Below are 12,767 nucleotides of genomic sequence, written 5' to 3' on the forward strand. Positions count from 1 at the left end.
ATCTTTTCTTAGTGTAGGCTATACCAAATGAAACTTTGCCATAATTTCATTTCATGTATTGATCATCTAAGTTGTTTCAGAATTTTATAGATAAAATTCAGCCCTGTTTATCTCAAGTCGTGAAAATCCTTGGATAACTGATAAGTCTTCCGTAATGTTTGGTATGCTCCGTGCCTTGTTGAAGGCCATTGGTCTTGAAACCCAACTCTATTTCTAGTTGTATGACCTGAAATAAAATAGCTTTTAATAAAATTTAGTTTCCTAATGCACAAAATAAGAAACAGTAATAATTATCATGTTACAGCATTCCCATGAAAGAGTTCTATAAAACATAAAGCAGAATGCAAATATTCTTATTTCTAATATCATAAATCTAATGTTAGATTTCATTTTAAGAAACTGAGTAATTTTTTTTCCTTACAAAGGATCACTTTCCCCACCATTTAAAAACTTTGTTTCCTTTTGTACTCTCTCTCCAGCTCTTTGCGTGTAAATTCACCTGCCCTAGGAGCTGTTATGCCTACAAGCTCTCCCTCTGCATATTCATTCTAGGACATGTTATGATGTTTTGTTTTCAAAATTAAAACAAATTTAAAAATTAAAATTTTACATTAAAAATTTATCCAGCTCATATTTGTGCTGGGTGCAGCACTGTATATTGGGAGTGCAAAGATAATAGCATAGAATCTCTGCTGTCAAAGACCATAGGGGATGGGAAAGAGAGCCCTTTAACTTATCTCAGCAGAATGTGATGTGATAAAACAAGGTATGAAGAGTATTGGGACGTTTAGAAGAAGGAATAACCAACTCGGCTTTATTTTAGGCTGGGAACTGGTTTTACTTATTAGCAAGTTTATGTAAACATATGGAAGTCTATGCTTTTCTCAATACTTTATAATGGTAACGACTGAAATTCATTGAGCAGTTACTATGCAACAGACAGTGTGTTTATTAGCACATTATATACGTTCTCTCATTCACTCCCTTGTAAACATATGAACCATTTTAGGTATTTTACTTGATGTTTACAGGAGGCTTTCAATTTTATATTTGGCAAGTTTTGGAACATTAGTTCCAAAATTATATGACAAAAAGAACTTTCTTTCTTTTTTTTTTTTCTTTCTTTTTTTTTTTTTAGACGGAGTTTCGCTCTCGCTGCCCAGGCTGGAGTGTAGTGGCGCGATCTTGGCTCACTGCAACCTTCGCCTCCTGGGTTCAAGCAATTCTCCTGTCTCATCCTCCTGGGTAGCCTGGATTACAGGCGCTTGCCACCACGCCCGGCTAATTTTTGTATTTTTAGTAGAGACGGGGTTTCACCACGTTGGCCAGGCTGGTCTGGAACTCCTGACCTCAGGTGATCTGCCCGCCTCGGCCTTCCAAAGTGCTGGGATTACAGGAGTGAGCCACCGCGCCCAGCCCAGAACTTTTTAACACACACACAGACACATATACATGTATTGGCTTCTCACATTTTATAATTATGGTCTTACAATCCCATGTATCCATATATTTTTTAAATTATATAGTTGTTATATAGGTGAAGATTTTAAATGACTATGTATTTTATTTAATACATCAGTGTCTACATCACTGAAAAAGTATCACATACAGTTATATGCTTGCTTATTTCTTTAACCTGGTCCAATACTCAGTGCCCTCATGGATGTACTGTAATACCTCACCCCCTGCCCCCATGCCTCCAAGTGTCTGTCACTCTCTGGTTGGGAACCATGGCTCTGCGATCAATAGAGCTGACCCTCATGTAAAGAGTGAGTTCAGTCACTCATTGAGATTGATTCCACAGTCTCCCCCACACCCGCTTTTTTTTTTCGAGACGGTATCTCACTCTGTCGCCCAGGCTTGAGCGCAGTGGAGCTATCATAGCTTGCTGCATCCCCAAACTCCTGGGCTCAAGCAAAGCTCCCACCTCAGCTTTCCAAGCACCTAGTATTAGAGGTACATACCACCATGCCCAGATAAGTGTTTCTTTGTTTTGTTGTTTGTTTGTTTGGTTGGTTGGTTGTTTTTTTTGTAGAGACAAGAGTCTCACTATGTTGCCCAGGCTGGTCTTGAACTCCTGGCCTCAAGTGGTCCTCCTTGGCCTCCCAAAATGTTGAGATTACAGGCGTCAGCCACCACACACAGCCTCTTCTTGCTTTTAACATGCACATAGAAAGTTCCAACTGGGAAGGGTTTAAAGTTCATGAAACATTTAACTCATTTTCTGGATGAGGAATCTGAGAAAGAGCTTTGAAAACTTACCTCATTTAAACCTTATGTTTATAACTCTGTGATTTATATATCAATTTACAAAGATCTCTGAGGGTCAAGGAATTTACTTTCCCCAAGTCACCCAGCTAATAAGTGCCAGAGGCAGTATTTTAAAAAAATATGTATAAAATATATAATAAAACTAAACAATATATATTCAAATATATATATATTGTTTCCCCCTCTAGAGCTCTTCTTTCCCCTGAGTTATGTTCTTCTATCGTTTTACATGGTTAGAAAAGAAGTAATATCCCAAATCCTAATTAATCAGTGAACTTATCACTGTGACATTGTTTTACTTATCTTGTGTATGAGAACAACACAGTAATTTCTTCCCGTCTTATGCTCTTCTCTTTTCTCTATTATATATTAAGCCTCAAATTTATTATATAGGTGAATAAAACTAAGCATTCTAAGAAAATAGTCAAGACCAATTCAGCTCCTGCATAATGTGTCTGTATATTCAACAAATGCTTATTAAACATCTACTCTATGCCAGTAATGCTGCTAGGATCTAGGTAGTAGAGAAGAAGGCATACTAACCCTTGAAGTTAATCATATAATTAGGTGATTGCATTCCCCTAGATTGTTACAATTAACAATATAGAATGCTATGTGCTCTGATAAAAGAGCAACTGGAACCCATAGAAGGAGTATCTATGGAGTATCCAGTCTTGAGAGAGAAGGAAAGGCTTCTAGGATAAAGATTCTTAACCTCCATGTATTAAGTTACTAAGCTGTCAGAAATTAACACTATCTTCCCTTGCTCTTTAAAGCATATAGATATTAGTTAATGTTAAACATTTCCGTTTTTGTTAAGGGAAAATATACAAGAGCTAAAACGTCTTATTTTATATAAAGATCCCATTCTTTTTTGACTTAGTAATTTCTAGCCAGAGTAAATGGAGTTCTATATACATTTATTGGGAGAAAACAACCTCAAATATAGAGGTATTTGAATACAGATACTTCCTAAAGCCTGTAATAGTTTATGTAATTATTTAGTTTGTACACTTGAAATGTCTGCCAACTTCTGATAGGAACTGAGTCATTCTGATATTTCCATGATACCAAAATATGGCCAGGAACCAGTAGATTAAATATTTGATCTCTGTAATCATTTCTGGTGGGCCCATGGCAGGTTAATGCCATATAATATTTAATAGAGAATAAACACATTATTTTAAAGGAATGTAGAACTTAACATTAAAGGTTAAAAACCTAATATTAATGAGTACAAAGAAAAGACAAAAATCTGTATTCTGAATGAGCCAAACTGATTTCATATGATAGAATTCAGATGACATAGGCTGACTACAATATGAAACTCAAACATTCATTCTTATTTTTGAAATTCTACACATTGTCAGTGTTGACATAAGGAGGTTACTGGCTAGCTGATATTTTGAGGTGAATGTGCCAAAATTCAAGGTCCAGAATTAATGAAACGATAGTACACTGCAGATGATGACACAGAAATGATAAAGCAGGCATGAGAGAGCTTCAACTTCAGTGAGAGTCAAACCATTTTTTAAAAAGAAACTATCAGTGTGAAGCATAGGTCATCATCTTAAGGCAAACAAAAAATTTCAAACACTTGCTAAAAGTATAGCACATAGTTTCTGACACTGAGTAGTGGATAAGAAAAAAGGTGCAAAATAAAACTTGCGTCATGAAAAACTTTCTGGAAGTTTCTCCATTTACAAAACAAAAACATTTAATAAATCAAACAAAGATTACCGAAAGATTCACTTTATTTACTTATTTATTTAGAGACAGAGTCTCACTCTGTCACCCAGGCTGGAGTGAAGTGGCACAATCTTGGCTCACTGCAGCCTCTGCCTCCCCGGTTAAAGTGATTCACCTGCCTCAGCCTCCCAAATAGCTGGGATTACAGGTGCCCACCACCATACCCAGCTAATTTTTGTATTTTTAGTAGAAACGGGGTTTCACCATGTTGGCCAGGCTGGTCTCGAACTCCTGACCTCAAGTGATCCGCCTGCCTCGGCCTCCCAAAGTGCTGGGACTATAGGTGTGAGCCACCACACCTTGCCCCAGAGATTCACTTTAACCAACACATTTGTATAGTAGTACCAAAGGATAATTTTTGGACCTCATGCTATCTTGATGTGAAGTCATAGCACTTATTATCATGTGGTTTGGGTATGTTTACATTACTTTATTTCTTTTTCAAGACCCTGTAAAAATTAGTCTATATTACTATGTCTGTCTTAGAGTAAAACAAACAAACCATAGAAATGTAAGAAATCTGTCCAAGTTCAAATAGATCAATGACAGAATCTGCTGTATTCAATACCACTTGTTGGCCAGTCTGAGGGCACCATAGTGGCCTGAAAATGCACTGGAATCTGGAATGTCTTCTGAGTTGTTTTTGAACGTGCCAAATTTCTTAAAGGCAAGGAACCATCAGTGCCTTCATCCATGTACTCTATTTTCTTTTCCTTTGTTGTTCTATTATAGCAGATTTTTAGAAGATATTTTGTTCTATCATTATTTAGCAGAGTCTGTTTATTTTTTATCCTCTGTAGAATATAATTGAGAGAAGGGACAAAATGTACATTCTCTTTCAAATGAAGCTACAACTACTTTATGTCTGAGAACAGAGAAATCAATTTTGCCTATGTTGTAGCACAGTCAAAACCCAAAAATAAAAACTGCAGTTACAAATTGCAGTACTCATTACAATATAGTCACATGGACTAATAAAGAATGCATTCACTTTACTCTTTCTTTCAAAATAAAGGGTAATTAAATCAATCTGGAAGTATAAAAGTAACACATGTTCATTGTCAAAAACGAATACAAGATGTTAATAATGGTGGAAAATGAGAGGGAGTGAAGGGATATATGGGAACCATATGCACTTTCCATTCATTTGTCTCTAAATCTAAAACTGCTAAAAAGAAAAAAAAAAAAACCCAGAGGTCTATTCACTTAATTTCGAAAGGTCATTTGCAACCTTACCACTTGAGAGTAACCATTGTTAACATTTGAGAGTACGACCCTGCACTCATTTTTTTCTATGAGAGTTGATTATTTCTATAATGTAGCCCTTTGTCTCTCAGTGAACACCTTCACAAAGACAGCAGCAGTTCCAATCCAGTGTGTTAATGGGATTTGACATGTGTACTTTTATATTATGATATACATATATTCCATATACATACTAATATACTATATACTTTATATACTTTTTCATAATACTTGTGAAGATTTAATATGCATATTGTACATATATTATAAAATTATACATACTTTTTAAATTGTGTATGTATACAATCATATATATATAATTTCTATGAAAATACTGGATTTTAAAAAGAATTCTCAAAATATTTGTTTCTAACTTCGTTTTTTCTGATTCTACTGCAATGACCATCTCTCTGCCTTAGCAGTACTTTGTATTGCTCTTTTATCATCTCAATTTAGCCTTTTGTTTTTCTCTGGTGTAAGTGATGCTCCCACTCCCGGCTACCCTGAGCAGTTTTCTCTTAGGCAGTAATGTGTAGTGGTTACGAGCCTGGGCGGGCTCTGACATGGAGTTTCTGGGTTGAAATCCTAGCATCGCCACCTACCAACCTAACTTTCAGCTGCTCACTTAACATACGTGTGCCTCAGAGGTAAAGTGAGTCATAATAATTCTTAACTCAAAGGTTGTTGCAAGGATAAAACTAGCCAATCATGTGAAGTGTTTAGAATAGAGCTTAGCAAATAATGAGAACTCCGTGCCTACTAGCTAAGAATTTTTAAGGGTAGTCTACAAATGCCACTTTCAGGAATTTTGCACTTAAAGCTCTATGCTTACTTGAAGCAGCCTGCATAGACACTTCCATTGTATTTATAACATGAAGTTGAAAAGGAATGTTAACAGAAAAGTCTATCAGGGAAGCCTTTCTTTGTCTCTGTGATACCCTTTTCCAGTTTTTCCCACAGCCTACATATTTCTGTTAGAAGTTAGGTCAACAGAAGACCTAAACTTGATACTGGGCCTATTTACTCTGTCAGATTGACTGTAGGAGTGAATTCCAGAGCGAAGGGCACAGCCCAGACACTCGGTTTTCTTTTTTATTCCTAATTCAAACTTACTGGCACTGGCAAGAAGTCCTGGCTTGTTTAATCAAACCTGCATGGGTCATAAGGCCTAGGAAGAATCAAAACTCAGGTGCTTGAGCTTTAAATCTTTAAAAAGATTATTAAATTAAAATCCCATACATGGACCACTTCTGAATAACTTATTTGAAAAGAAAACCCTGGCCAGTATAGATTAGAAGTATAGAATGAATATTATGAATAATCAACCCTGTCTTAGTCAGCTCAGGCTGCTATAACTAAATGCCACAGACTGGGGTGGCTTAAACAACAGACATTTCTTTCTCACAGTTCTGGAGGCTGGAGAATCCAAGACTGGGGTGCCAGTAGATTTGGTTCCCGGTGAGGGGCCTCTTTCTGGCTTGGAAATGGCTACCTTCTCTCTGAGTCTTCAAAAGACGTTTCCTTGGTGCATGCTCATGGAGACAAAAATACCTCTGTCTTCTTCTTCTTATAAGGACACTAATCCCATCCTGAGGGCCCCACCCTCATGACCTCACCAAAGTACCTCCCAAAGGCTGCATCTCCTAATACCACTGCCTTGGGGATTAGGGCTTCAACATATAATACAGGACGAACACAAACATTCAGCCCATAACAAACCCTAAAGGATGAGAATAGATGGACACATAGCGGGAAACAACATACACTGGGCATTTCAGAAGGTGGAGGGTGGGCGGAGGGAGAAGATCAGGAAAAATAACCAATGATTTCTAGGCTTAACACCTGGGTGATGAAATAGCGTGTGCAGCCAGCCATCGTGGCACACATTTATCTATGTAGCAAACCTGTACTTGCACCCCTGAACTTAAAAAAAAAGTTAACAAAAACTCCAATAAATCAAACTTTCTGTAATATTTCATACTAATGCCACAGAGTCCATGACCTGAAGACAGCCAAAATCTAGGTGATACCGGAGCACATTTCCATAAGTTAATGAAAACAAACTCACTAAAACTAACTGAATATTTGACTTGAATTTTCAGTGATACTTGGTGTATTATTTGTACTCAAGTCTTATGATAATTTCTACATTGAAATTTTATATTTGGTAAAAACCTTACTTCATAATAATAGGTGTAATTCTTGCTTTTACTAAAACTCGTCTTAAAAATAAACCAGCATTCTCAGCAAACTAACACAGGAACAGAAAACCAGATGCTGCATGTTCTCACCCATAAGTGGGAGTTAGACAATGAGAACACAGGGACACAGGGAGGGGAACAACACACACTGGGGCCTGTCGGGGGTTGGAGAGAAAGGGGAGCGAGAGCATTAGGACAAATACCTAATGCATGCAGGGCTTAAAACCTAGATGACAGGTTGATAGGTGCAGCAAACCACCATCGTCCATGTATACCTATGTAACAAACCTACACGTTCTGCACTTGTATCCCAGAACTTGAAATAAAATTTTTAAAAAAGAATATTAAAAAAGTACTCACTTGGGCAGGTCATATACTGAAATTGGAGTTAGCATGGCCCCTGTGCAAGGATGACAAGCAAATCTGTGAAGCGTTTCATATTTTTGCTGCCTGAGTGATGGTGAGGATGTCCCTAGCCACCAAGATTGCTGATACACAAGTAAAAAAATAAAAAGTAAAAACCAGCAAAGACATTTCTCTCCATGTCACTTGTTTCCATTTAAAGCAAAACTTCTTGAAATAAATGCCTATGCCTGGTGTCACCTGCTCCTCTCCTCACACACTCTCTTAAACCTACTTATTCAGGCTTTTTTCACCCTCTACTTCACTGGAACAGTTCTGGTGAAAATAACCAACTTTTGGTGACATCCATTTGCGAAATCTGATGATCACCTCTCAGTTCTTCACTCATGTGACATGTTAGCAGCTTTTGAAACAACTGATCACTCCCCTTTCCTTGATATGCTTCTTGTAACTGGCCTCCAGGGCCCACACTCCTCTGGTTGTCTTCATCCCTAGGACTTTTTCTCAGCCTCATTTGCTCGGTTTTCTTTATCTCCCTGACTTCTAAGTGCCCCATGGTGAATCCCTAGATCCATTCTCTTCTTTATCTATAATCCTCCCCTGTGTGATTTTATTTTGACTCGTGGCTCTACATACCATCAACATGTTCAGTTTAGATTTCCATTCGGACCTCTCCACTGACATCCATGATTCTATACCCAAATGGCTAATTTGACATGTCAGCTTGGATATTTAAAAGGAACCTCAATTTTAATATGTTTAAAATGGAACTGTGGATTTCCGCTCCTAAATCTGATTCTCCTGAAGTCTTCCTCACCTGTATACCTAGCAATTTCATCTTTCCAGTTGGTCAAGGCAGCAAAACTTGGAGTCATCCTTTATTCTTCTGTTTCTTGCGCATACCTGGTCCATCAGAAAACTCCAATAGCTCTACCTTTATATTCTGGCATGCAGCCCTGTCATTCCACCTCCACTGCCACTGCCTGGTCCAAGCTTCTCTGATCGCTTGCCTGCATGGTTGCAAAATCTCCTGATCAGGCTCTTTACTTCAACTCTTAGACCTGGTGTCTCTTTATCTTACAGCAGTCACAACTTATGTTCTTAAAGTATGTCAAATTATGGAACCCTTCCCCCCATCTCCAAAGCCTTCTAATGATTTCATATTGAGAGATTGAATATGTAAAAAGCCAGTAGCCAGACCACACGTTAAAATACAACTCTGCAGCACAACCTACAGCAACCGGAAAGCCAAAGACAACTTTTTTGGCAATCAGCCTCCAGTGGTCAGGATCTGATGATGGCTTTCCTAATTTGTGTCTCCACTTTGAATTTTGGAACAACCAGACAGAACCATATATGCACCTCTAACCATAGGATACCCCACTTCTAGTTAATCCACTAGAGCTTCCCCATGCCAACAGCCTCCAATGAGGGCACACCGGAAGCCTTCCCTTTTTTCCACTATTAGGCATTCCTGCTTCTCTGCCTGTCTTTGAGTCTTTATCAAAACACAGGTGATAGTGGCTGATTCCATTGCTAAAGCAAGCTCTGAATAAACAGCACTTGCTTGTTCTCATCCCATCTGGTCTTTGTTTATTTCTATATCTTACTCTGAGTAAAAACCAAAGGTCTTCCAATAGTCCTGAAGGGCTCATGTGACCTGCCCACCACCCACCCTTTCACCACCTCTCTAGCCCTCATATCTTAGGCTCTCCTTCTTGTCCAATTTGCTTCAAGCACAGTGGCCTCCTGGCTGTTCCTTGTACACACTTGGCACAACCTGCCCCGAGGCCTTTTTCACTTGTCCATCGATTTACCTGGAATTCTCTTAAGTTGTTCATATAGGACATTTTATTACTACCTTCCAATCTCAGCTCAAATGAGATTCTAATTCTACCAGAGACTTTTTTTTTCGACTTCCCTGTGTATCTTAGGCCCCTCTACTCACACCATGTCCAGCCGCAGCTTTCCCTGTCACCCTCAGCATATTTTATTTTATTCATGTAATTTGTTGCCCCTAATATACTACTTATTTTCTTGTATACATATTTTCTTCCTCCTCCTCACCCCTCAACTATAATAAAAACCCCATGAGGCCAAGGATTTTGTTACTTCTGTATCCCCTACACAGTGTCTGGCAAGTCGATGTCACCCAATCAATATTTGATAAATAAATAATTAGTTACAAAGTCTTACATTCACAGATTTCTCAAAATGGGGGCTTTTTAAAAATTAGTATGTCAGTCATAACTCCAGGAGAAAACAAATGGCACACTGAAAATGAGTAATTTAAAAAGAATTGAATCACATGACTATTTTAGAAAGGAGGGGGCAAAGATCTGTTAATACCTAGGCATGGTAAAATGCTTTGAGGCTAATGAGATCAGCCCCATCACCACCTCTAGGCACAGGACAGGAGAGGCTAGCTGAGCCCAGAGAGTGAGCTAGGCCCTAGGCCTTCCACAGGCACTCTAACCTTTTGTGGAGGGTGTGCAGCCAGCTCTGGAAACCCTAAGGGAAACCAAGGGAATAAACGCCTGGCCCACTCTGCTTTTGCCCTCCAAGTTCCTTCCTGTATTCCCCATTGGCCGACCCAACCAGGAGCCAGAATGTAAGGGAAACATTAGGCGTGGTTCCCATTTGTCAGCTGCTGGGGCACAGCGCAGGGTGAAGCAGGGTGGAGCATGGACCTCCAAGGCTGTATCTGCTGTTCCAGCAGTCTTTTATAATTTTTAAGTCATAAGGTTAACTGTTTTAAAAATAATCATGAAGTGTTTTCTGTGTGGGTGTGAGACTGTCTGTGAAACAAACTCCCAGTGAAATCCCAGAGTATCTGTTTGGGGTTTACAATGTCAAACCATTGTACTAAATGGTTGTTATTGTTTTACATGTTAACTGCATTTTTTTAACAATTTACTTATGCCATTTTTATTATTTAGCATGCCCTTTGACTATGTTAAAAAAGAATCATTGGTAATATTGTATATGTTATTCTGCCAGGAGTGAAAGGGAGCCACGGAAATATTCCTTGTAGCTGATAAATAGATTTATCAATTCTAAGGGAACAGCTATTTTTTAAAATGTTGAACAATGTATTATTGTAACTTTAATCATGAATTGTCCAAAAAGAACTCACTTTGGATGAAAAGAACAGCAGAACAGACATTTCAAGATCTGAGTTCTAATCCTGACTTGGCCAGCCATTGACAAATAAGTTCAACTACGCGAGCCTGAGTTTCCTCATCTGCAAAGTGGGAGATGGGACAAGATGACTTTTGAGGTCATTTCCACCTCTCAAGTTGTGCTCCATTGGAAGGTGTTAATGTGTGCCAAGAGAACAAAGTTAGATTTATAAAAACTGTGTCAGCATGACTTATTTATTTAGAAGAAAGCAATTACTAGAGATAAAAGCCATGTTGGGTTTTGTTTTTAGATTTCATAATTCACTGGCCCAGAGCCTATACCCTTTATACCCACTTCTTTTCCCCTCTCCTTCCTCCCTTTCCTCACACTATGTTATTCTAAAGAATATTCAAGGGGGAAAAATCAATCATTAGAGAAATTTTAATTCTGTATGATTGTTTCAGAGGTAAGAAGCTCAGACAAAAATAATGCCTGCAATTGTGTTTTCTCTTTAGAGTCAACTGTATTTATCCCCCAGTCCAAATACTCCATTGAAGAAGATGTTGGTGAGCTGTTCATTCCCATCAGGAGGAGTGGAGATGTGAGCCAGGAGTTAATGGTGGTCTGTTATACCCAACAAGGTAGCTCGATTTGCTGAAAAACTAAGATAACCCCCAAAAGATATAAATAAGCCTTTTTAACATATTAGAGCCATAACATTTTACCATGAGGGGTATACTTTATTAATTTTCCATAGATACAAGGATTTATTTAGAAGCCTTTCTTCAGGATTTCACCTTTGACGAGTCCTCTTTCCGATTTCACTTGGTCACTTACTGCAATACTCAAGGCTTTTTAGACTGTAAGGAACTAAAGCCCACCCCATCCTGCTCAAGTAGAAATGGGTTACTATATAAAAAAAAAAAAAGAGGCAAAGTGATGCGTGCCCAAGGAAAAGAAACTAATTTAAAACCAGTTTGCAACTCATTTCAAAGAAATATCAAAATGGTTGTTTTGCTCATGAGCAAATATCCTATGGAAGGTGATTTTATATAATAAAAAATTAAAATTAATACATAATATTCACTAATATACTAAACACCTTTCTAGGAAATAAGTAGATTTTCTAAAAATGCAAAATCAAAAGTTATATATGCTGATATCAGAGTAGACTTTTGTTAAAATTTTCATTCATGGGTATATGATTTGAAAGGCAGTACAGAAGAGTGATTAAAAGCCGACTTCAGAGGCCGGGCTCGGTGGCTCATGCCTGTAATCCCAGCACTTTGGGAGGCTGAGGCGGGCGGATCACGAGATCAGGAGTTCACGATCAGTCTGATCAACATGGTGAAACCCCGCCTCTACTAAAAATACAAAAATTAACTGGGCATGGTGGCGCGCACGCACCTGTAATCTCAGCTACTCAGGAGGCTGAGGCAGAAGAGTTGCTTGAACCCAGGAGGCGGAGGTTGCAGCGAGCCAAGATCACGCCATTGCATTCCGGCCTGAGCAACAGAGCGAAACTCAGTCTCAAAAAAAAAGCTGACTTCAGGACCAGCCTTGGACTCCGGGCTCCAGACCAAGTGATTCAACTTCTGTAAACCTCAGTTACCAAATGTGTAAAGCCGGGTAGAGTGGTTGAGAGGATTAAGGAGACAAGTTTTTGAAGCACTTGCACTTTGCCTGTGCATAGTAAGCTTTAGAATAGTAGGGGCTATTAATTTGTAACATTGTGTTGATCTAAAGTCCATTGACAGGAAAGTCAGGAGTGAACACTTGAAATGTAATATTCCTTATAGGTGTATAGGTTTGAGG

General features: G+C 38.5%; 1 protein-coding gene and 1 pseudogene across 1 annotated transcript in view; both read left to right on the plus strand.

The window, feature by feature from the left end:
• FREM2 (FRAS1 related extracellular matrix 2) overlaps nucleotides 1-12,767 on the plus strand; it is a 191,809-nt gene that overhangs the window by 84,622 nt on the left and 94,420 nt on the right. The window contains exon 5 of the mRNA XM_031001437.3: nucleotides 11,468-11,593. Coding sequence (XP_030857297.3) covers nucleotides 11,468-11,593 — 126 coding nt within the window. The remainder of the gene's footprint in view (nucleotides 1-11,467; nucleotides 11,594-12,767) is intronic.
• LOC115930454 (uncharacterized) lies at nucleotides 7,819-7,911 on the plus strand (annotated as a pseudogene).

This window comes from Gorilla gorilla, chromosome 14 (genome assembly GCF_029281585.2).
Source record: "Gorilla gorilla gorilla isolate KB3781 chromosome 14, NHGRI_mGorGor1-v2.1_pri, whole genome shotgun sequence".
In the NCBI taxonomy this organism is placed as follows: domain Eukaryota; kingdom Metazoa; phylum Chordata; class Mammalia; order Primates; family Hominidae; genus Gorilla; species Gorilla gorilla.